General features: G+C 37.0%; 1 protein-coding gene across 8 annotated transcripts in view; it reads left to right on the top strand.

The window, feature by feature from the left end:
- HEATR5A (HEAT repeat containing 5A) overlaps window positions 1–26,767 on the top strand; it is a 111,670-nt gene that overhangs the window by 1,667 nt on the left and 83,236 nt on the right. For 7 of the 8 annotated variants that reach the window (XM_033409919.2, XM_004282136.4, XM_033409921.2 and 4 more), the window contains exons 2-6: window positions 16,549–16,749; window positions 18,031–18,242; window positions 19,993–20,101; window positions 24,116–24,265; window positions 24,942–25,116. In XM_033409919.2, the coding sequence (XP_033265810.1) occupies window positions 16,624–16,749; window positions 18,031–18,242; window positions 19,993–20,101; window positions 24,116–24,265; window positions 24,942–25,116 (772 nt within the window). In that variant the 5' untranslated portion in view covers window positions 16,549–16,623. Of the gene's footprint in view, window positions 1–10,842; window positions 10,926–16,548; window positions 16,750–18,030; window positions 18,243–19,992; window positions 20,102–24,115; window positions 24,266–24,941; window positions 25,117–26,767 lie in introns of all 8 variants that reach the window. The other variant, XM_033409917.2, reaches the window with a different exon arrangement.

Genomic DNA, 26,767 nt, shown 5'->3' with positions numbered 1-26,767 from the left:
CTGATTAACCAGTTTAATGACATCGGCATTTTTTTAAAAAGGCTTTATTGACTCTTGTGTTTCATTAATTATCCATAGTATAGTTGATGGCTTTGAACAGCCTCTTCGTGGGACCTTAGTCCTCTCACAGAAAAGCATTTCTGCATTTTAAGGAGACTGCAGAAACTGTTATTAAACTTCATTTAAGAAATGAATTAACTGAGGCCTAAGGAATTAGTAGAGACTTGTTTATATCATTTAATTGAATCTTTTGTCTAGTTGTAGTGTTAAATTCTTTCGGTTACACTAGGGGTCAGCAATTGACAGGCTGTGGGTCAAATCCAGCCTGCTGCCAGTTTTTATAGATAATGTACTGGAACATAACCACACTCATCTATTTATGGGTTTATGTATTGTTTATGAGTAGTTATGATAGAGACTGTGTGGTCCACACAGCCTAAAATATTTACTCTCTGGTCCTTCACAGGAAAAAATTGCTGACCCTGGACTAGAACTCTGTAAACTCTTAATCACTGTATCTTTTGTGGGAGGAAGTAGGTTAAGTTCAGTTTTAATTCTCCATCTTTTTCATTATGTTAGGTGAACTACTGGATCCCATAAATGCTTCCACATCCTAGATGTGTAATGAGGGAAAAAGGTTATGCCTTTTCTGTTATATTTACCTAATAATTTTTAATTTCAGCAATTCTAGCCTTTTGGAAGGCTAGAGAAAGGGAAGGATTTTTACGTGTTTTCTAACAACTTTATAATTCTAGTTTTAATTTAGATCTGATGTGGAAATTTTTTTTCATTTAGTAAAGTCTCTTTTTAATATTTGTGTTTTTCACAAGTAACAGTAAGTTATTTTTACTCAGACTTTTTTTTTTTACCATGAATCTAGTGACATTGATTAAAAGATCAGACAGAAAATTATTGACAGTGTAACTGTGAGCATGAAGTCAAACGTATATATACAGTAAGACCCAAATTGGAAATTGGAACCGTCTAAACAGATACCCAACAGATTGAAACTGGAGCATGTATCCTGAATCATGTTAGGGATTTTCTTTTAGTAGTAACAACTTAAAAGATAATTATTTCTAGAAAAGAAGCATAATATAGCCATATTAAAGTATTATGTTAGTGTTACCTGCCTAAGAAATTAGAGCTAATTATGTGACAGGAAAGAAGGAAAACTTGTATGAGGTGATATTTAAATATTTAAAGCAGAGTATATACTTTTGCTAATCTTAAAACCGTGGTATGGTTCTAACTTCACTAAATAAAATATTTTATATATGTACTTCTTTGTACTTATTTTCTAGATTATGCTTCTCTCTGGATATACAACAGCATCTGTCTATATCCTTTTCTCTTGGGCTTGTAGATTTCTGTATGTTGAATATATGCATGTTTTTGTATATATATTCATAATAATACCTCACTTGTTCAATACATTTTTTATGTAAGTAAAATTATCAGGGGCTTCCCTGGTGGCGCAGTGGTTGAGAGTCTGCCTGCCGATGCAGGGGACACGGGTTCGTGCCCTGGTCCGGGCAGATCCCACATGCCGTGGAGTGGCTGGGCCCGTGAGCCATGGCCACTGAGCCTGCGCATCCGGCGCCTGTGCTCCACAATGGGAGAGGCCACAACAGTGAGAGGCCCGTGTATCGCCAAAAAAAAAAAAGATTATCAGAAAATTGAAATTACCCATTGAAATGCACAAAAATTTTTAAAAGATATTTTGGGAGGAAATCTGCAAAGCAAAAAAACAAAAAAGATAAGAAAAGTATATGCAGGTATAAAATCCCGTAAACTTACAGAGTCCAAAAGGCTTTTTTCTTAACTCATTTGGCAGCAAAACATCACCTGAGCTGATATGAAGCTATTTATAGTCATTATTTATCCCACCTTTATGTGAATGTTTATCTTTTGCTGCAGAATATCAGTGAGTTTGATTATGGAGTGCTGCCCCAGAGCAACTAGGGGTTAGAGGTAATAGATGGTATGTTCAGTGTATTACTTGGGTGGGCCATGATGGTGGCAGCCAGAAAGCAGAGGAATAATGGAGTTGTTCCAGGGAGCTGCACTTGCAACGTTAAGAGCCTACTTAGGCATCTGGCAGGGAGTAGGAAGCAGTGTCTGCTAAAAAACAAGAACCCTCAGGTAGGGCTCCAAGAGAGTCAGAGCTGTAGCTAAATTATAGACTAGGCATTTCATAAGATATGTTGTAAATTAGAAGTGGGAACTGTGAGGAAAAGCCAAGATGTCAGACCATAGTGTGCATTAAGGGTGAATCTGTGAATGCTAACCAGCGTGCAAGAGCCATGAATAGTTAGAAGGGGAAAAAGGAGGGGATTCTATAGCAGGTGGACTCTTAATGGCTGACTAGGAAATCCTAGGTGGCAGATTTCATGAGCAGCAAAAACAGTGATATTTTGGAAAATTGAGCAAGGATTCCTGGCCTCTGATGAGCTGGGGGAATAATGGCATCTTGTGCACTTTGCTCTTGAACTAAGTATCCCCATGTTGCCTGCTTTTTAAAATATCTGTATTAAATAGTATTTTGGTCACTTCCATCACTGATACCTGCCTGCTCTGACTTCTTCCTGCTCTCAATGAGTTTGCTTCTTCACTTTTAATATGGTGCTCTACTCCACCCTAACTAGAATCCAGATAACTGGATTATTAGTCATGTCTAAACTAAACTAAGAATAAACTGACGTTGAGAGACAAGAAACTTACGTCAGTAAAGGTCATGATTTTTGAAACAATTGCTGTATATCTTCTTTTTTTTAAACTTGTTTTGTTTTTTATTGTACTTCTTGTTACTGGATTCATAATTAGGTACCAAGTAGTGAGATTGCTTAGATAGTGACTTTCAAATTGAGTGTGGTAGGAGATATTAGAGTAAAATTTCTCTTTTAAAATTTGCCTTCTGGAATTCCAAAGTGAAATCTTTCTTCCCAGGGGGAGGTGGAAGAGTTGGTTTGTGGAATAAAGAGTGATAAAAATTGTCAAGAATAGCCAAAGACTAACCTAACACTGTTAGTACTTATTGATTTACTGTCTAGATGGAAAGGGCCCTCTGGAAGTTGATGTCTCTAGTAGACCTCACACTTTATCAAAAAGCCTAAAAGTATTGGACACCTAAGATGAGAGTGAAGTGATAAGAAAGAACAAAGTTATAAAGATTAGATGCTTCAGTGGGCATGGCAGTAACTGTCAGTAATAGCAGTGATTAGAGACTATATGAAGAGAATGTAGAAAGTAGTTGAAGGAACATGGACATTGAAACTAGACAGATGTAGGCGTTAATCTTTCTTCCACTTAAATAGCGTCTTCATGTTGGACAAATTGCTTAACTCATTATCCTCATCTGTAAAATGAGGATGATAATATCTGAGTCGCAGTGTTAAGAAGATTAAATGAGATAGTGAATTAAAAGTTTCTAGTAAGTAAATCCTCAAGAAATGTTAGTTCCTTTTCCATCATTTCCTTATTAGAGTTGGTTCCTGCTGCTCAGTTCCCCTCCCCCTCCACCCATACTTCCTTTTACCCTTCAAGGTTTTCTCTTTTGTAATCTGCAAGGAGAATTCCCAGGGCTGGACATCAAATGGGGCCCCTATTGGCAATCTCCTTCATCGAATGCAGCTTCTGCCATTCTTCTTGTCCCTAATGGTAATCTACAGCACTTTGGAAAAACAAGAAAGGAAGGCAAAGGAAATTGCATCCCTACTTCTGGCCCTTTCTTACCCCAACTTATAAATTTCTGTATAACTCCTGTTTCTTTCCTATTCCATCCTAGCTTCTCTGTCCTATAGGATGTGCTCCCCATCAGTTTTTGGAGTTGAGCGTATCTGCCTTTCCTATTGACTTGTATTATGCAGTGGTGAGAAGCAACATTCTTGCCATTTCTACCAAGTTTGCAGGAAATATTGTTTGAATCTTGGTACACTGAATGTATTTTCATTATATAGTAAAACAAGGTATTAGTGCTGTGCCTGGGGCATGATGCAAGTTAGATTTTTGTCATATGACAAAATGGATTAAGTTGACAACATAGATTAAGTTGATTTTATGGGAATTGTATTCAGAATCCAAAAATGAAATTTTAAAATTTATGGTGCAACAAGCCATTTTTAGATTGTTAAAATTATGAATAATACAGATTTTTATGTGAACTGATAAATCTTAAATATACTAGGTTAATTAAAACTATTTTTTTCTTTACTCATATTCCAGGAGTAGAAAAGATTCTGTTTATATTTAGAATTCTGAATGTTAGATAATTTGATCCAAAATATTAATCAGAAATGGCTACTTTTTAAATAAATTTATTATTTTTTAAAATTTTATTTATTTTTGGCTGCGTTGGGTCTTCGTTGCTGCATGTGGGCTTTCGCTAGTTGCGGCGAGCGGGGCCTACTCTTTGTTGTGGTGCGCAGGCTTCTCATTGCGGTGGCTTCTCTTGTTGCGGAGCATGGGCTCTAGGCACACAGGCGTCAGTAGTTTTGGCATGTGGGCTCTAGAGCGCAGGCTTAGTAGTTGTGGCGCATAGGCTTAGTTGCTCTGCAGCATGTGGGATCTTCCCGGACCAAGGCTCAAACCCGTGTCCCCTGTGTTGGCAGGTGGATTCTTCACCACTGCACTACCAGGGAAGTCCCAGAAATGGCTACTTTTAAGCAGAAGTGTGACATTGACTTGTTACGCATTCTTCTACTTCTTAAAAAATCCTATCACAGTATAAACGAAAGGGAATTTTAAATTTTTTGACTTACAGTAGTCTTTAATGATTAGTATTTAAAGATTGTGTACTATAGAACACTGAGTTCACAGGGTTCCCAGCTGGGGAAAACAAGAAAAAGGTAAAGGTGGGGCAAAGGTTCATACTTAAAAGATGTTGAGAAACATCGAGTGCCATATATATACTGGGTGGGCCAAAAGGTTCATTCAGTTTTTTCTGTAAGATAGCTCTAGTAGCGCTTAGTTGTCTTTAACTTCATTTGAAACGATTTTGTTAGATTACATGTGAGAGCTGTCATATCTGCATGCATTTAAAAAAAGACTTATCAGGAATCCAGATTGCAAAAGAAGTAAAACTGTCACTGTTTGCAGATGACATGATACTATACTTGAAAATCCTAAAGATACCACCAGAAAACTACTAGAACTAACCAGTGAATTTGGTAAGGTTGCAGGATGCAAAATTAATGCACAGAAATCTCTGACATTCCTATACACCAACAACGAAAAATCAAAAAGAGAATTAAGGAAACACTCCCATTTACCATTGCAACAAAAAGAATAAAATACCAAGGAGTAAACTTGCCTAAGGAGGCAAAAGACTTGTACTCAGAAAACTATAAAACACTGATGAAAGGAATGAAAGATGACATAAATGGAGAAATATACCATGTTCTTGGATTGGAAGAATCAATATTTGAAGATGACTATACTACCCAAAGCAATCTGCAGATTCAGTGCAATCCCCATCAAACTACCAATGGCATTCTTCACAGAATTAGAACAAAAAATTTCACAATTCGTATGGAAACACAAAAGACCCCGAATAGCCAAAGCAATCTTGAGAAAGAAAAATGGTGTTGGGGGAATCAGGCTCCACGACTTCAAACTATACCAAAAAGCTACAGTAATCAAGATAGTATGGTAGGGGCACAGAAACAGAAATATACATCAGCGGTACAGGATAGAATACCCAGGGATAAACCCACACACAGATGGGTACCTAATTTACGACAAAGGAGGCAAGAGCATACAATGGAGAAAAGACAGCCTTTTCAGTAAGTGGTGCTGGGAAAACTGGACAGCTACATGTAAAAGAATGAAATTAGAACACTACCTAACACCATACACAAAAGTGAACTCCAAATGGATTAAAGACTTAAATGTAAGACCAAACACTATAAAACTCTTAGAGGAAACATAGAAAAAACACTCTTTGACATAAACCACAGCAAGATCTTTTTTAACCCACCTTCTAGAGTAATGGAAATAAAAACAAAAACAAATGGGACTTAATTAAAAGCTTCTGCACAGCAAAGGAAACCATAAACAAGACAAAAAGACAACCCTCAGATGGGGAGAAAATATTTGCAAATGAAACAACAAGGGATTAATCTCCAAAATATACAAACAGTTTATGGAGCTCAATATCAAAAAAACAAACAATGCAGTTAAAAAATGGGTGGAAGACCTAAATAGACATTTCACCAAGGAAGACATACAGATGGCCAAGAGGCACATGAAAAGATGCTTAACATCACTAATTATTAGAGAAATGCAAACCAGAACTACAATGAGGTATCACCTCACGCTGGTCAAAATGGCCATTATCAAAAAATATAGAAACAGTAAACGCTGGAAAGGGTGTGGTGAAAAGGGGACCCTCCTGCACTGTTGGTAGGAATGTAAATTGATACAACCACTATGGAAAACAGTATGGACGGTCTTTAAAAAACTAAAAATAGAACTACCACATGACCCAGCAATCCCACTACTGGGCATATATCCTGAGAAAACCGTAATTCAAAAAGAGTCATGTACCGCAGTGTTCATTGCAGCACTATTTACAATAGCCAGGACATGGAAGCAACCTAAATGTCCACTGACGGATGAATGGATAAAGAAGATGTGGCATGTATATACAATGGAATATTACTCAGCCATAAAAAGAAACACAATTGAGCTATTTGTAGTGGGGTGGATGGACCTAGAGTCTGTTATACAGAGTGAAGTAAGTCAGAAAGAGAAAAGCAAATACCGTATGCTAATGCATATATGTGGAATCTTAAAAAAATGGTACTGATGAACCGAGTTGCAGTCCAGGAATAAAGATGTAGACATAGAGAACGGACTTGAGGACACGGGGTGGGAGGGGGAAGCTGGGGCGAAGTGAGAGTAGCATCGACATATGTACACCACCGAATGTAAAATAGTTAGCTAGTGGGAAACAGCAGCATAGAACAGGGAGATTAGCTGGCTGCTTTCTGATGGCCTAGAGGGGTGGGCTATGGAGGATCAGAGGGAGGCTCAAGAGGGAGGGGATATGGGGACATACGTATGCATATGGCTGATTCACTTTGTTGTACAACAGAAACTAACACGGTATTGTGAAGCAATTATACTCCAATAAAGATCTATTAAAAAATAAAAAATAATAAAAGACATCAAAATTGGTGAATTTTTGTACATCCATTTTAATATTGAAGATGGAAGAAAAACAACATTTTTGGCATATTATGCTTTATTATTTCAGGAAAGGTAAAAACACAACTGAAACAGAAAAAAAGATTTGTGCAGTGTATGGAGAAGGCGCTGTGACTGATCGAACATGTCAGAAGTGGTTTGCGAAGCTTCATGCTGGAGATATCTTGCTGGATGATGCTCCACAGTCAGGTAGACCAGTTGAAGTTGCTAGTGATCAAATCGAGACATTAACTGAGAACCATCAACCTTATATGAGGTGGGAGATAGCCGACATACTCAAAATATCCAAATCAAGTGTTGAAAATCATTTGCACCATCTTGGTTATGTGAATCACTTTGATGTTTGGGTTCCACATAATTTAAGCCAAAAAAACCTTCTTGACCGTATTTCCATATGCGATTCTCTGCTGAAATGTAATGAAAACGTGCCGTTTTAAAAACAAATTGTGATGGGAGATGAAAAGTGGATACTGTACAACAATGTGGAACAGAAGAGATCGTGGGGCAAGCAAAGTGAACCACTACCAACTACACCAATGGCTGGTCTTCATCCAAAGAAGGTGATGTGTATATGGTGGGGTTGGGAGGGAGTGCTCTATTATGAGCTTCTTCTGTAAAACTAAACGATTAATTCTAACAAGTACTGCTCCCAATTAGACCAACTGAAAGCAGCACTCAACAGAAAGCATTCGGAGTTAGTCAACAGAAAACGCATCATCTTCCATCAGGATAACGCATGACCGCATGTTTCTTTGATGACCAGGCAAAAACTGTTACAGCTTGGCTGGGAAGTTCTGATTCATCTGCTGTATTCACCAGATATTGCACTTTCGGATTTCCATTGATTTCGGGCTTTGCAAAATTCTCTTATTGGAAAAAAATTCAGTTCCCTGGAAGACTGTAAAATGCACCTGGAACAGTTCTTTTCTCAAAAAGATAAAAAGTTTTGAGAAGATGGAATTATGAAGTTGCCTGAAAGATGGCAGAAGATAGTGGAACAAAAGGGTGAATACATTTTTCAATGAAGTTCTTGGTGAAAATGAAAAGTGTGTCTTTTATTTTTACTTAAAAAACTGAAGGCACTTTTTTGCCCACCCTATATATATTTTATGTGTGTGTATACACACACACACACACACACACACACACGCTTCTGGCAATACGTAGTGCACATTACCATATTACATGTGTGGGGACCCTCTGTAGGAAGGAAAACTGCCAACTTGGCATTTCCCAAAATGATTTGGATTTGGATTTGGATTCTGCTCCCTCACACACAACACTTATCCTCATTTCCTCATTCTTTGGCACTATTGTTCTACAAAACACTCTTTAGGAAACACTGCTTTACCTATGGCACGCCCTCGACGTTTAAGATTTATGTACTTATAGTTTCCATAATTATAATTTTTAATAAGAGCCTAATACTCTTTGAAAATGTCAAAATTAAGTTAACCATTTCTCTGATGTTGGACTTGCAGGTTTCCAGTTTTCACTTTTCATAGTGCTGTAATCAACACTTACACTTGTGATATTTTCCTTTTTCTTTCTCTGGCATGAATTTTCAAAAGCTGATGCTTTTGACAAATGGTTTTGATATTTCTATGGCTTCTTTATATTTTCCAAAAGAGTGGAATCTGTTTGTACTGTCACTATGAATCTATCAGCTTTTCTAAAATCTCAGTATTGGCTATGAAGTTTTTATATTTATAATATTTAGTTTTAAAGTACGTATAATTTTGAATCACTCAGCTAAATCAAATCCTTACTGAGCTTAAATCAGTATTATACACTTAACATTTTAAAGTATTAACTAATGGTTAACTAATTTATTTTTAGGGTTATTACAGACAACTAGAAAGACTAAATTCATGTCAAATACTAATATCATAGATTTGAATTTCATTGTCGTATTCCTGCTATTTCCTAAAGCAGTTTCAGTTGCTATGGGCTTATCTAAAAATAATAATCAAGTTAAATTTTTCTTACCCAATTTAATAGATGAATTATAGGAGAGTAGGGGACACTAATCAGCTATTAAAATTATCTATATTATCTAGTCTCAGCATTCTTTACTTATAAATTAATAGTGCTAGTTTTTTGGGGTTTTTTTAAGCGTTTTGGTTATTTTTGGTTAAAGAAAAACAGCCTTTTCCAAGGACAACAAAATGAACTCAACGTCAGAAGGAAACAGGGTGTGGGCTTCTTACAAGCCATTGCTCCAAAACTTGTATGTGATTTTCCTCCTGGAAAATCAGGGGTGATTGGCCAGCAGAGGGATGACTTTGGTGGTGAGTGGAGCTGCAGCCTACCCCTGGTCACCATTTTATAATGGTGATGTGAGGATTAAATGAAAAATCCATTTGTCACAGCACCCCAGCCTCCAGAGATTCTGATTAAGTTGGTTTAGGCTCAACTTCAGTATTTTTTAAAAGCAGCCAGAGGCTGTCATCAAAAAATCTACAAACAATAAATGCTGGAGAGGGTGTGGAGAAAAGGGAACCCTCCTGCACTGTTGGTGGGACTGTAAATTGATATAGCCACTATGGAGAACAATATGGAGGTTCCTTAAAAAAATAAAAATAGAACTGCCATACGACCCAGCAATACCACTACTGGGCATATACCCTGAGAAAACCATAACTCAAAACGACTCATGTACCACAATTTCATTGCAGCTCTCTTTACAATAGCCGGGACATGGAAGCAACCTAAGTATCCATTGACAGATGAATGGATAAAGATGTGGCACATATACGCAATGGAATATTACTCAGCCATAAAAAGAAATGAAATTGAGTTATTTGTAGTGAGGTGGATGGACCTAGAGTGTGTCATACAGAGTGAAGTAAGTCAGAAAGAGAAAAACAAATACTGTATGCTAACTCATATATATGGAATCTAAAAAAAAAAAAGGTTCTGAAGAACCTAGGGGCAGGACAGGAATAAAGATGCAGACATAGAGAATGGACTTGAGGACACGGGGAGGGGGAAGGGTAAGCTGGGACAAAGTGAGAGTGGCATGGACATATATACACTACCAAATGTAACATAGATAGCTGGTGGGAAGCAGCCACATAGCACAGGGAGGTCAGCTCAGTGCTTTGTGACCACCTAGAGGGGTGGGATAGGGAGGGTGGGAGGGAGATGCAAGAGGGAGGAGATATGGGGATATATGTATATGTATAGCTGATTCACTTTGTTATAAAGCAGAAACTAACACACCATTGTAAAGCAATTATACTCCAATAAAGATGTTAAAAAACATTTTTTTTAATTAAAAAAAAAAAAAGCAGCCAGAGTTGAGAAGCACTAGTCTGCATTGTTATAAGTCTACTGTCTTGACATGTTTAGCTTTTAATTTTAAGGTTACCAACCTCATCTGTATTGTTCCTTTTGCTGTTTTCCCAGTGCTGCCTTTTTAATTGTTTGACCCTTATCCTTGGGGGACTTGGGAGGTGAAACCTATTTTGTGATTTACTAAAAGGTGTAGGGGGAAATAGGGAGAGAATGAGCCCAAATATAAAGTAATGCCTCCCCACCCCACCCCCCGCCATGCCCTGTTTATTCCACACTTTTTGTCTCTTACATCTTAATGAAAAATGCTGTTTTCCTTTTTTCCCCCTGTGGAAGGGCTTCCTAGCATTGAGGAAGGAGAATGAGCTTTGTTGCCAAAGAGACCTGGGTTCATTTTCAGCTCTACTGTTTATTGGCATGTAAGTTTTTTCTTCCATAAAATGGGGATGAGTAATGCCTTCCTTGCTTTCTTCCTTGTGATGATTAGAGGTGATATAAATTAAGCACCTAAAAGTTCCTGGCTCAGTGAGTAATAGCTACTGTTGTCAATTTGTGATTTGGGAATCTGTTTGGAAAGTGAAAGGCATTGCCGTGAACTACAGCAGGCAATACATTTGTCCTTCCCACTTGTGATGTTACGAAGATGATGCTAACAAATGGTATTATGGATTATAAAAGTTAGGAATCTAACGGAAGTTTAGTTTATTTATTGGTTTCTAAGGGTTTCATTTTAAAAGTTTTTAAATCATTAAAAATTTGGAGACTAGAGAAGATAGCATTACCCATAATGCTACTACTCTAATAATCATTGTTAACATTTTTGAATCATGATTTGGAAAAATACCAGGAGCATCTCACAATTTAAATGATGGCTAGAGAAGCCAAACATTTTATGAAGCATAACTATAATAATGGAAAAAGTGCTATACCAAGAGAAGACAGTATAATCATGAAAGGCTTCCTGAAGGAAGGCTTTTTTTTTAAGGTGAATTTTGAAATAGTTTATTGTAGGAAGAAGCAAGGTATTTCAGATTCAAAAATGGAATACAGACAGGATTTTAAAATCATTAAGAAGAAACTGTTAACTCTAGAATTATAAGTGATTTCCTTCAATATTCATTTTACCCTACAACCAGTGAAATACAGTGTGTCAGCCAACCAAGACTGTGCCTATGGATATTTAAAGTACAGTAACAGAAAGACCTCATTTTCTTTCTACCAAGGGCAACCTTCCTTAGGCAACATCTTAATTATGACCTAATGCTCTGTGTAACTTGTGAGTTCCTATTTTGTAACCTATAATTTTGCAAATCCTGAATCACAGGTCATAGGGAATAATAGGTCAGTAAAGAATGATCCATCTTCTTTCTAGATTAAATCTTGGGATTCAGAACGAGCTGCCCGAAGTGTGTCACTTTTGCATGAGGATTGTTTTGAACTAAAGGCAGTCGAGATGCTTTGGGTTCAAGAGAAAATACTGCCCCTCCCATAACTACTTAGAAGAATTTAAATTTGGGATTTTTCCCAGAAAAGAGTTATTGCTGGAGGTAATTTTAATCTAAGTAGACCCATCTCTATGTGAGAGCAAACATCTAGTTACCAAACATTTACTCTTCTTAATCGTCCTGTGAATGACTCTTCCTGCCCTTCGAAGCCCCAGGCCACTGTCCCATTCCTTAGCTTAGAATGGCATAATACCTTATTTTACCTTTCTGTCTTTCAACATTTCATGTATCTGGGGTCTTTGACCCTTTTGTGTATGGGGTTTCTGTATGTCCAGAATTAAATTTTTCTCCTGTTAATCTGTCTCATGTCAATTTAATCTTAGACCATCCAGAAAAACCTAAAAGGGTAGAGGAAAATTTCCTTCTTCCCCAACAAGCTAATTACTGTTTCGGGGTTTTGTTTTGTTTTTTGAAAGGAATAGGTTTTAAAAAGATTTATGAATGTACCTGAAGTATGGGAGATTCTTGAGAGGTTTTTTGTTTGTTTGTTTTACTGTATGCTTTTTGAACAATACTGAGAAGCTAAAGACTGGAGGCTGAGTTGAAGCTGTTGTGATGTCTTTTAGAGACGTGAGTTGAGAGTCAAAGAAAAGTAATTTAAATTTAAGTATGAGAAAGATTCCGAAACTTTAACTGCTTGATACATTCTGGAATTAGTTCCATTTACTGCTGAGTGGCTTATTCATTTTGTAAATTGTCTTTTAATGCTCTGGAAAGAAAAAAACAACAAACCAATTTGACAAACCTATCTTATTTTGTGTTTGATGTTTTCTTTGCATGTATGTGATTTTTTTTCTCTTTTCTCTCTTCAAAATGACATAATAAATCATTTTAAAAAACTAAAACGACCAAAAAGATTAGGGAGACTTATTCCCCCCTGCATAAACTTCAGCATATATTCCCAATATAGTTCTGTAAACCCTATACAGATATGGTGATCATTTCATGTTTGCAAATGTCAAATCATTATGTAGTACACTTGAAACTATTATAATATTGCATATCAACTATATTTCAATAAAAATGAATGAATGAATAAATAAAATGCCTGGCTTCAAGGTGTTTGACAGGCTTGATTGGTTAAAAGGGTAGCAGCATAGTATCTCGTGGTTAAAGCACATATATCTAGAGTCAGATTGCTGAAGTGTATGACCAGGTTCTGTGTGACCTTAGGAAAGCTACTCAACTTCTCTGTGCCTCAATGTCCTCATCTTAAAATAGTGCTAATAAAAATAGCTACCCAAGGACAGTTTTGCGAATTAATTATTCAAGAAAATGTAAAGCGCTTGGAGTAGTGCCTGGACTATAATGAGTGATCAATAAATAATTAGTTTCTGTCAAAAATAATGGCTGGCATTACAGTTGGCACACAACAGTTTGATGGAATCTTTTTTTCAAGTAGCATAACTGTACCTTGAAAAATGATATATATGTTCACTTTTAATCACTTTGTAATCTCAACAAACATAAAAATGGAAAATAAGAGAAAAACTAGAAAAATAAGCATCCTTCAGGTATATATAGCCATAGGGTTGTGGTTAGATTAAAACATAACGGTAGATTGACTTCGTTTGTATTTATCATCCTAAAGTGAAACTGTAGGTTAGAGCAGGAGCATCTGTTATTTGCAAAATGCATTTGCTTCTCTCACTGATGGTAGGTATGTGGAGATTGCAGGTGCATTTTAGATTTGGGGGTTTAGATGTGGGATTACCAGTGTGAATTGTCTGCTTCTTTTAGGAGTGATTTATATGAGGAATGTATTGAGGGCATTGTAGATAACTTTATGCCCTGCTTATGATCTCAACCTTTTACTGAATTATTTATTATTGCATTGTGTTAGCTATTTTGCTTCTTGATAGATCATTTTACACCACAATATTGCTGCTGCCTAAGGAAAAAAATGTCTCTTGAGCAGTCCTAATGACCTCTAAAAAGGGTAATTTGATTCTTGAGATTTTGAGTTGCCCTGGTGGTTATAAGAAGTTTTCTCTATGATACTCAGGTTTTTTTTTTCCTCTCACAGTCATAGATACTGAGTGCAAACTTGCTTTTCACCTTCGGTACACTTAGTAGCTTTCTTCTGGAAATTATTTCTGTAACATTTATTAACTTTATCCTTAATTGTATGTATTTTGGTCAGTTCACTTCGATAATTTAAGAAAGTAAAGAGGGTTTTTTTATTATTTTTTTTGCAGTATGTGGGCCTCTCACTGTTGTGGCCTCTCCTGTTGCGGAGCACAGGCTCCGGACGCGCAGGCTCAGCGGCCATGGCTCACGGGCCCAGCCGCTCCGCGGCATGTGGGATCTTCCCGGACCGGGGCATGAACCCGTGTCCCCTGCATGGGCAGGCGGACTCTCAACCACTGCGCCACCAGGGAAGCCCAAAGGAGGGTTTTTTAAACAAGAAGCTAAAATTCACATTATCTTTATAAAAGTAAATTTGTTAGCATGGTTGTTTATATTGTTCTTGTTCCTCAAAATTGACATTTATGAAAATAATCTAATGTGCACTTCTGTTTTGTTTTGAGGGCAGTTGGTGCTAGGTCATGGGTGGCACTGGGCGTGTGGGCAGGACTAATTAGGGAGGGACAACCCAGATGGCTAAAAGCAGCACATAGGTTTGAGAAGACAGTGGTGATCAAAGCTGTCTTTTGGCCTCTGGGGCAGCGTCATAGTGAAAATATAGGATATTAACCCAAGCCAGAGGACGAAAGTAAGGTAAAGAATAGGGGTTGAAAACTTGAATACCCATAGAAGTTGGCAAATAATGTAAGTGAATGAGGCAGTCTAGCTGGCGACTGTGCCTGATGGAGAGTCCCTGCCCCTCTTAGATTCCGTCATTCATTGCGGTATGGGATATGGACCCAGATTTTTGTGTAAAATCTTGTGTTTAAATGTTAGTAACTAATTTTTTTCCCTAGTACGTACATTGCAGGCCAAATTTAGCCAACAGTGTACCAGTTTGCGACTACTTTCTTTTAGAGGGGCTCTTTTACTTATTTAACAATAATGATGATGTGATACTCTAGGTAATTTTATACCCATAAACTTTCTTGGAGAAAAAAATAAAGGAAAGAAAAGCCTTCCCATGTCTCTCCCATCTGATTTTCTAATGCATCTTGCTGGCTTCTCTACAAAAGATTGAGATTTATTTAGGGGAATATGAGCTCTGTATTTTATATGGTTTAGTTTAATTACCTGTAGCATTCTGTCTGTATTTCAGTGCAGTTCCAATTACCTGTTTCTGTTCAACTTGGAGTTTTATTTGTAAGGTATCAAATTTATTTTTGATACATCAGTGAATAGGAGTATCCATCTTATATGTATATGGTACTGTCTCTGTCATTTAATGTTCTTGATGATAGCTGTTACTCCTGTAAGTAGTAGTAATGATTTTTTTTAAAGCCAACTTATGTTTTTTAAAAAATTTCTCTTCTTAAATAATTTTTCCAACTTGTTATTGTGATCTTTTAAAAAATACAGAAAAATTAAAGAACAGTAAAATGATCACTCACATACCCACTACCAACATTCAGCTGTTAACATTTTGCCATATTTTATGGCTAATTGATTGATGTACTTAACCATTTGAAAATGAGTTACAGACATCATGGTGTTTTACTGCCATATACTTGAGCATGCACCTAGAAATAAAAAATTCCATAACCACAAATGCCATCTTATAGATTTGTGTGTGTGTGTATGTATTGTGCACACATGCTTATGTGTTGTATATAAGCAACACAGGAACTAGAGTGTACCCAGGAGATGATCATGAATCTGAAACAAAACAAAACCTCCTCTGTCTTATGTTGATTATTTCCTGCAACAGAAGTGAAGGCTACATTGGATCTGGGTCAGAGCAGACATGATCTTTATTGCTATGATCCCTGGACAACATCCATCCAAGTGCCTTCAGAAACATGAGTTTGCTTTCACAGCAAGGCTCTCAGCGATAAGGAGACTATCTATACTTGTTGGGATGGGACTCTTTCCCAAAACTCCTAGCCTCAGGCAGTGTCTTTGTTAGATTGGGAGAACAGGTTTTAATAGGAATAAGTCCCTCTGCTCCTTGAATCTCCAGGTAAATGACAGGTTATTTATGGAGGCAAAGATCCAGGGAGACATCAAGCTTTACTATAGAATTTTAGCAGGAGGTCTGGAGATTTGGTCATTTGTTAATATGTACCCACCTTTAGTAAAAAGGTGCTTATGCTACAGAGAAAACTGAAAATCTTGAGTAGTCTAACCTTAAAATTTTCAAAATTTTAATGGAACGTCTCTTCTGTTTAGCAACTTTTTGCATGTGAATGTCAATAATCCTACTCTGTTTTCCTGTCTGCTCTCTAAAAAAGGGGTTTTGTGTCAGTGTTAACTAGGGTTTACTATTGGGATTTTCCCAGTTTCACCCTAGAGCTGTTACAAAAGATGTCTCCATTTATTTATGCTTTGTGCTTTTCTGTGGAAGATTTCGAGTATTGTGATTGTGTTCCTTTTCACCCTCCTTTTAAAATATTATTTTCCTCTATTATAGGTTTTTTTCCTTAGGTATATTGACCGAAGTTTAATGAGAAGAATCCTGACCGGCTAGGAGAATTTTCTGCAAGGAATGGAATTAGCTCATAGCTTACTGCTGAATGAAGAAGCATACAATCAACTGGGTGACGTTCAGAAGGCAGAGTTTATTTTTGATTGGTTGAGATATTTGGAGAAGCTCTTGCTAGCAACCAGCAGGGTGAGTAAAATTGCAAAAACTGTTTTTTGAGGTTTTTTTTACTTGCCAGATAATGTTTAAGTTCCTTTGATTTGATATTCTAGTTCTGTCCAGTATAACCTAAATTAGCTTTCAAAGGTTAGACCTTAGTAAGACTTTATATTGAAATAGGTTTCTTCTGTTCAAAAGAGCAGGAAGAAATTAGCCAGTATTTGTAGTATTACTTTCAAATATATTAAAAACTAACTACAGAGCACATTGCGTTAGATTTCATTAGCATTGGCTTCTGTACCTTGTGTCACTCCACATGCATGACATCCTGGTGCAGTATAGTGCTAAATAATGTGATGGGAGTTTCACTTTAAAAAAAAGTGTGAACTCTTTCAGGGGCGTAAGAATTGAGGAGCCTTTGAGTAAACACATTCCCTTTTAAAAGTTTATGAAATGGCTACCAGAAAGTGAAGACTAATCACTCATACCCTTTACCGACATTCAGCAGTTGTTAACATTTTGCCATGTTTAACTGTTTTACAGAGCCATGTGAGTTGCTACTTTACTTCTAATACTTTTGCATACATCTCCTAAAAATAAAGATATTCTACAGAATGACAGCACCCTATGTAATGCAGAAATGGTGCAAAGACTACTCATGGAGACATTTAGAATTTAACAAATGACAAAAATCCATACACTAAATTAACAAATATTTTATGGTGGAAGTTTAGGCCTCAGGGAGCACCTGAATACCATTACCACTGTGATGATATTCTGTACTCCTTTTTCAGAGCGTAGACAAGTAAAATGGAGTCACACTATTGGCATTTAGATGCATAAGCTTGCAAAAAGAAAATTGCACTAAACTTAGAAAATGATCTGAGTAAAACAGGTAACCCATTACAAGATCAGCTCTGGTGATAGGTTTTAGGTTGCTGCTTATTGATGCAGATATATATTGGGCAGAGGCTTAAGAACTAAGAAGCTCTAGTTAAGATATAAATTTGCTCTACTTTTCAAACCTAAGAAGAAGGACATAGAAAAAATAGAGCCCTTGTCTTTGTTCACAAAGACTCCAGTATATTGTAGTTCAGAATTTATTTTTTGGAGATATCGGCAGGGCAACAAACTACCTGTTAATGTGGTGTAATAGCCATGCCACCAACTTATTTGTACTATTTAATCAAAATAATTTTGCATTTTTCTAGAGGCTTTTAGTTAGTTCTTAATTATATGAAAGAAAAATCATATTAGAGGATTATGTGTAATTATGTTGACTTGAATTATCTTTGTTACCTTCCTTTTTAGAGTGATGTAAGGGAGAAACAGAAAACTCTTGTGGAACAGCTGCTATCTTTGATGAACAGCTCCCCAGGGCCTCCTACTCGCAAACTCCTTGCTAAGAATCTAGCCATTCTTTATAGTATTGGAGATACATTCTCTGTTTATGAGACAATCGATAAATGTAATGATCTTATTCGAAGCAAAGATGATTCTCCAAGTTATCTTCCCACCAAACTGTAAGTTAAATGTTAAAACTGAACATAAAAGAGTTCTTCTTTGTATCATTTTTATAAAGAACCCAAACTTTGCTCTACAGTAGAAATGAACACAACATTGTTCATCATCTGTACTTCAGTAAAATAAGTCTTTAAAAAAAAAAACCCCTGGACTTCCCTGGTGACGCATTGGTTAAGGATCCACCTGCCAGTGCAGGGGACATGGGTTCAATCCCTGGTCCTGGAAGATCCCACATGCCGCGGAGCAACTAAGCCCATGCACCACAACTACTGAGCCCACACGCTACAACTACTGAAGCCTGTGTGCTCTAGGGCCCCCGTGCCACAACTGCTGAGCCTGCATGCTGCAACTACTGAAGCCTGCACGCCTAGAGCCCGTGCTCTACAACAAGAGAAGCCACCTCAGTGAGAAGCCCGCAGACTGCAAACAGGGTAGCCCCTGCTCGCCGCAACTAGAGAAAGCCCACGCACAGCAACAAAGACCCAATGCAGTTAAATAAAAAAATATATATTTAAAAAAAAAAAGAACCCAAACTACTTGATAATTATTATGAAACTGAATACAAATTGTTTTACTCATTTTTTAAAGAATCTGACTTTCAGAAAGATCTAACATTTTCCCATGGACTGAGAAACAGTTCTTTTAAAAAATGCTTTAGGGCTTCCCTGGTGGCGCAGTGGTTGGGAGTCCGCCTGCAGGGGACGCGGGTTCGTGCCCTGGTCCGGGAGGATCCCACATGCCGCGGAGTAGCTGGGCCCGTGGGCCATGGCTGCTGGGCCTGCGCGTCCAGAGCCTGTGCTCCGCAACGGGAGAGACCACGGCAGTGAGAGGCCCGCGTACAGCAAAAAAAAAAAAAAAAAAGCTTTAGACATTTGAAGCTTAGATTTGGGGATCAAAACTGTCTGATAAAAATTTTAGCAGTTGAGGGACTTCCCTGGTGGTCCAGTGGTTAAGACTCCAAGCTCCCAATGCAGGCGGCCCGGGTTCGATCTCTGGTCAGGGAACTAGATCCCTCACACTGCAACGAAGATCCCACGTGCCAAAACTAAGACCCGCTGCAGCCAAATAAATAAATAAATATATAAAAATAAACATAAAATTTACTTTTAGCAGTTGAGTGTTTAAGGCACAAGTATTTTAAATTCTTCACGTTTTGTATGTTCTTTTAGTTTATTAATTCTTAGTAGTGAAAATTAATAGTAAATATATAGGAAAATACTCTTCTAAGATCCTAAAAGAACAACTTAGTTTCTTTTTCCGTAGGACTCAGTTCATTTTATCACCTGTTTTTTAGAGAAGGCAATTTGCCATGTATGGTTGCATAGTACTAATGTTATAGAAATTTTTGTTTATTTAATTTTTAGCTTATAGTAGAATGTATTTTCCCATAAAGTTTTCAGACTTGATGAGAACATTGTTCTTTTTCTTTTACCTTTAAGACCATCTTTGATTATCTGATATATGAAGCTCAGTTCTATTAAAAATTATTTTGTAAAAAATTTGAGGGGATGGAAGCTTTGGGCTGAGATTTAGATTAGTTGAAGATATATCTTTTTAAAATTCTTGTATTGAAAATGTAATTATTTGATACTCACCTAAGTGTCATTCCCTAGGATTTAACAGTGGAATAGATTCTGGGATATTTTATCCTTTAAAAGTAAAATTAAGTAGTCATCTTTACGTGTGCTAAGATCCTTTTATTCCTGTTTTTTCATTCATGACTAATTTCTAATTTAAATGTCGTTCCAGCGCCGCTGTGGTGTGTTTGGGTTCCTTGTATAAGAAGTTGGGTAGAATACTGGGTAACACCTTTACTGATACAGTGGGCAATATTCTTAAAGCTATGAAGAGTGCAGAGGTAAATACAGACTTTAATGGTTTCTTAAGTCAATAAAAGAGCTTTACCTATGACAAGCATACATAGTATGTATGTAAATATATCCATAAATGACATTTCTAGGTAGTGCACATATGTACTTTGTATATTGAATCTTTATTAGAAAAGCAATCGTGCAATAAAATTTTGTGTATTCAGATAAATTCAAATGGGCACAAACTAAGGCGTTTCTCTGGCAGACCCATCCCTGCTCCCTCTTCTTGCATCACCTTTTCCATCTGATACTACTTACTAGTGCCAGAGCAAGTGCTTGTCACCAAGGATCCAGATACGTAGTTGGTAACTACCATATACCTGACGGATGGATTAGTATTGTACCAGCATCAGAAGGGTGTAAGGAATAAAATCAGGGTAGGAAAGAGTGTGGAGGACATAAGCATGACTAGGGTCAGGATAACCTTTCAGTCGCCAGGATATATATTGTCAGCCTTAGCCTCATTGATTTGTTGGCATCATTTACCATTGTGAAACACTCTTTGTTTTTGTAACTGTCTCTTTATTGGACTTCCAAGATATACTGTAATTTCTTGCCAACTATAGTTTAACAAGTTTTGAAATTAAAGCATTTGTATGTTTGTATATCAAAAATTTTAAGTCTGTGGTACCTTATATTTAAGGATAACTCAGCACCTTTAAATATAAAACAATCACACCAGTTCCTGTTCTTACCTTGCTTGGAAAAAGTCTAGAGAACAGCCCTGAAACAATTTATTAAAATGCTGGCCTGTCACACACATTTCTTTTTAACTGTATCAAGATAAAACATGGGAAAATTCAAATGTAAAATCTGCCAAATTTGGGCTTCCCTGGTGGTTCAGTGGTTGAGAGTCCACCTGCCGATGCAGGGGACACGGGTTCGTGCCCCGGTCCGGGAGGATCCCACATGCCGCGGAGCGGCTGGGCCTGTGAGCCATGGCCGCTGAGCCTGTGCGTCCAGAGCCTGTGCTCCGCAACGGGAGAGACCACAACAGTGAGAGGCCCACGTACCGCAAAAATAAATAAATAATAAAATCTGCCAAATTTCAAGAAGAATGTAACTGATTCAAGAATTTTAAGAAGTGAAGTCCATAACATAAAACTGGTGAGAGAATCAACTCAGCAGATCACTTTTGAACATCAATAGTTTACACAAAGATTGAAGAAGGTAATTCAGGAGGAGAGATTTTTTTTTGTAGTTTTTATAAGAGTTTATTACCATTTTATAAAATAAAAAACTTTGCCCAATATGTTTGAAAAATCTGAGAAAATTCAGATATTTTAAGATGGATAGAAGTTGAGATAATTTATCAGTGGCAGGTCTTTTAGTGGTGAAAGGAAAAGGAAATCTTTCTGCTCTGAAGGCACCCTGATGCTGGAGGTGAACAGATTTACAAAATGATACTGAGCACCATAAATGGTAACATGTGGACACAGGTATAGGCTATACATTAATTCTTTATTTATGTAAGAGAAAGCTCATGATGAAGACAAAGAAATGGAAGGCATTGTGGGTTTTAACATATATAGAATTAGAATATATAAAAACAGCAACATAAAGCATATGAGAGGGTATATGGAATTGTACTGTTTTAAGGGTCTTGCCACTATGAAGTGGTAAATAGTAGGTTTAATTAGAATTAAACTAACCTATTAGGGATGTGTAGCATGATGGCTACAATAATCACTATTTAAAATAGTTATAACAGGGGCTTCCCTGGTGGCGCAGTGGTTGAGAGTCCACCTGCCGATGCAGGGGACACGGGTTCGTGCCCCGGTCCGGGAGGATCCCACATGCCGCGGAGCAGCTGGGCCCGTGAGCCATGGCCACTGAGCCTGCGCGTCCGGAGCCTGTGCTCTGCGGCGGGAGAGGCCACAGCAGTGAGAGACCCGCGTACCACAAAAAAAAAAAAAAAAAAAAGTTATAACAATGTAAATATTTATACACCCCTCAGAGCATCTAAATTATAAAGCAAATATTGGCAGACCTAAAGAGAGAAATACACAGCAATACAGTCATAGTGGGGACTGCAGTTATCCCCTGTTTCATCAATGGACAGATCACCCAGACAGAAATCAAGACGCAAACCTTGGAGTGAACTACACATTAGACCAGTTGGACCTAATGGACGTAACCTGATCATTCCACCCAACAACAGCAAAACATACCTCTTCTAGGGCACAGAGCATTCACCAGGGTAGATCACATATTAGGTCCCAAACAAGTCTGAGCAAGTTTAAGAAGACTGAAATCGCATGAAGTATCTTTCCCACCTGTAATGATATGAAACTAGGCGCCAATAACGGCAGGAAGGCTGGAAAATTCTCAGTTATGTTGAGATTAACAGCAAACCACGAGGAGAGACTGTTAACATCCATAAATCTGGTTTTATTTAAAAGGATGTGTCTGTAAGATCTTTTATTTACTGAGGTATCGCCACTTTAAACTTTTTTTTTTCTCTTAACTCCATTGATTAAGCTATACTTTTTAGGCCTCATGGTTAACAGAGGATTACTCTATAGGTTTGAGAAAATTTTAAGTTAGGGACTTCCTGGTGGCACAGTGGATAAGATTCCATGCTCCCAATGCAGGGGGCCTGGGTTAGATCCCTGGTCAGGGAACTAGATCCCACATGCATGCCGCTACTAAGAGTTCACAGGTCACAACTAAGGAGACTGCCTGCCACAGCGAAGACCTGGTGCAACCAAATAAATAAATTAATATTTTCTTAAAAAAAGAAAATGTAAAGTTATTGCTAAGTACTTTATTGCTCCTCCACTTTTACCTTTATGATTTAGTTGGTTCAGTACCACAACGTTTTGGAGATGTCAAAAGGGATTTCCACCTTTGATACACACCAGTAGTGATAAATAGCATTTGAAATTGGCGTAAAAGAAAGTTAAGAAGTTTCCCCTTAGGACTCACTTTGTTAATATCTACCTATAATTACTATCGTGCTCCTTTGAACAAAAATAAACTAACAACATTACTATGAAAATGATACTTGATCTTTCTCCAACTTTAACTTACCTGTAGTGGCCTTAACTTCCTGAGACATAGAAAGCATTTGGAACATTTAGTAAAACATCATAATATAAGCAGCTACTATTTCTTGAGTGTTTACTAAGTCCAGGCACTGTGGTGAATGATTTCCCCACAGGGGCTTGTTTACTTGTCACACTGGCACAGTGGGGTTCATCTTATCCTCATTTCATTTTTTCATTTCTTTTTTTTGGCCACGCTGTGCAGTGTGTGGGATCTTGGTTTCCCGACCAGGCATCGAACCCATGCCCCCTTCAGTGGAAGCACAGAGTCTTAGCCACTGGACCGCTGGGGAGGTCCCTTATCCTCATTTTATAGATGAAGAAATAAGTAAGAACAAACACACGGCTACTAAGGTTCAGAGCCAAGATTCAAACCCAGGTCTTTTAAAATCTAAACCCAGACTTTTAACCTCTGAGTTAAAATACTCGAACCAATAAATGGTAAAATATCAATAGCTATGAACTCAACTGAGCATTTACTGTGTGTCAGGCACTGTTCTAAGCACTTCACATGTAGTAACTCGTTTGATCCTCACAACAATCATTTAACTTTTATCTTTAAGATAAAGAAACAGATTTGCCCAAAGACATATAGCTAGTAGGTGGCAGACCATGCACTCTTACCATGTTACCTCATTTATAGCAACCATTTATTGAGTGCTTGACAACATGCAAGCCATATGCCTGGTGCTTCCCATATAATTTCATTTAATCTGCACATCAACCCTATAAAATTTGTATTATGTTGAAGTGTAATATATACAAGTAACACTTTTAAAATAGTAAACACTGTAAGAAATAGCAATTATTCATGTGTCTTGATGTCAGAATAGGTTGGTTAGTGTGTACAAAAATCTGAGTATTTCTCTAATATGAGATAAATTTCAATGCTTAATACTGTTCTTCATAGAGAATTTTTTTTTCCTGTTCTTTAAATTTTTTCCTCTTTGATAGTCACAAGGTCGATATGAGATCATGCTGAGTCTGCAAAACATATTGAGTGGGCTGGGAGCTGCTGCTACACCTTGCTACAGGGATGTTTATAAAGCTGCTAGATCCTGCTTAACAGATAGATCCATGGCCGTTCGTTGTGCTGCTGCAAAGGTAAAATAGTCTAATGAGTAGAATTTCTAAAAATTAATATAAAGACAACTAAATCAGTTTATCCCAGTGAAAACACTAGTAACAGCTACATGATCTTAGAGCTGCAACCTTGGTATTCAGATAGGACTATCTCATTTTAACATATGAGGAGACTGAGGCCCTGAGAGTTATATGAATTTCCCAGGGTTCTTAAAGTGGTTAGCAGCACATTGTTGGAAGTGGGGAGTTCAAGTTACCAGACTCTAAGTATTCCTTCCATTCCACTGTGCTTCCTCTCTATAATTGTGTAAAATTTACATGTATGGTGTATGTTGTTTGAAAATGATTTGGTTTTATCATGCTTTCTTAACATATTTGGTTAGATAGTAAAGTGTTTATGTTGGAATTATTCTCACAATTGCTTATAGCCAACAGATAGGTTCTACAGACATTTTTCATAGCCCACTGAATTAGAAATGGGTCTTTCTCCTACCCTTTGTGGACACGTTGCTTTGTATAGTATAATTTTTATGACTTTTTAGTAAGTATTCACTTGTTGTCCCTACAATCATTATTTAGAGACTTTGGATTTGTGTATTATTTTTGCTAGATCTTGATAGTTCTGCAACTTATGTAGATCTGAACCTGACATTTATATTTTGTTTTTCATTAATTTCTTTTTTTCCCGATTGAACAGTGTCTCCTTGAACTTCAGAATGAGGCCGTCTTTATGTGGAGTACAGACCTGGACAGTGTGGCCACACTATGTTTTAAATCCTTTGAAGGCTCCAATTATGATGTGCGGATTTCAGTTTCAAAGCTACTAGGCACAGTGTTGGCCAAAGCTATAATTTCTAAACATCCAGGAGCAGGTAAATTCATGTAATTATTTTCATAATGTCTTCCATAATTTTTTCCCAGTTGATTTAAACAAACATATGTATCATTACTGCTACCCATTATTACTTTTGAAAAGAGGCAGAATATCATATAAATTTTAGTTTGGAAACATGTCTATAAGTCCTAAGATTTCATTTTAAAACAATTCAGTGAAAGTTTGAGGAAAAAATTAAAAGAACTCTTAAATAAATGTGCTTTATTCAGTCATTGTCTTCCTCTACACCATGGCTTTTTTAAGTGAATTGTGGAGTGTTATCCAATAAGAGATATGATCTAATTCTCGAGAATTTTTTTTTTTAAGCAGCATGCATCTGATTACATACATTTGGCTTGCCATCTTCTAGATTGGTGTAAGGGAGCAATGATGTAAATAATTCCAAACAGCAGATACTTGAAATTTACTGTATTTGCACAATTTGTGTTTGTGTTTATTCCCTATTTATACACTCCTAGGCAGTGAGCAAGGATGGAGTATTTTTGAAAACAAAAGGGTTTGCCTGGGTTTAATCTACAGGGTTTATAAAACATCGGTGAATAATTAAAAACTTGCTTTATTATTCTGTCTCCAAAGAATAACAGTCTCACGCTAATGAAAATGTGATTGTTCTGTAGAACATTGCTCCTCAATATCTGCAAACCGAGAGTACTAGCATCACCTGGGAGCTCTTAAGAAGTGCAGAAACCCAGATGCCACCCAACTTACTAAATCGAATTCTCATTTTAACAAGATCCCCAGATACTTTGTATGCACATTAAAGTTTTAGAATCATTGCTCTAGAAATTGTTTATTGTGACATTAAGAAGTGTTCTGGTTTCTGCTAAGCCAGTGTTTCTCAACCAGAGCTGAGAGAGGACAGTGAGTACAGCATATCAGAATCACCTAGGAAGCATTAACAACTATATAGTCCCTTCATTCTCCAGTTGAGACCCACAAGTTTAAAATTTATAATAAATTTTTTTTTTAGGTTTTGGTTCTTCTAATCTTGTAGTTCAGAGTTGTTCAGGGCATTTAAAAGGTTAAATCTTAAGCCATCTAAGAGATTGAAATTAGAAGAAGACATGTTTAATCAAACCCTCTTGAAAATGTGAATTGCTCATTTCCATAAATGTGTCATTAGCACTAGTACACAGTTGCAGTAAAAGCAAGCAAAATACAGAATTGCCTAACAAATGTGAATAATATTTAAATGTATATCCTCCTAGAGTAGCACTAAACTAATAACAGCATTTTTGCAATCAGACTAAGCAAAGTGAAGAACCAGCTTCACCCACACTAAAAAATCTTTGGCCTAATCTTCTGTTAGGAATTCTGTCATCTTGCATCTGTAAGTTCTAGGCTTGTGTTATAATTAAGTTATTTTCATACAACTAAAAAGTGATCTAGATGTCATAGTAGATTTTTTTAAAGTAGGAGACTAATAGTTAGCAACACAGTGCTTAATAATTTGGAAAAGAAATACAATGGAGGTTTGTACACTCAGCCACAATATTCGAAGATTATGAGGTACAGAACTGAAATGATTTTCCTTGTAAAATCAGCAGACTTCTAATAAATGGTATATTTTACCAAGGCATTTAAAAAGCAGGGATTGAGTATGACATTTTCCTAACATTGGCATAAGT

This window comes from Orcinus orca, chromosome 2 (assembly GCF_937001465.1).
Source record: "Orcinus orca chromosome 2, mOrcOrc1.1, whole genome shotgun sequence".
Classification (NCBI taxonomy): Eukaryota; Metazoa; Chordata; class Mammalia; order Artiodactyla; family Delphinidae; genus Orcinus; species Orcinus orca.
The sequence above is the reverse complement of the archived record's forward strand: the minus strand, read 5'-3'. Positions and strand labels throughout refer to the sequence as shown.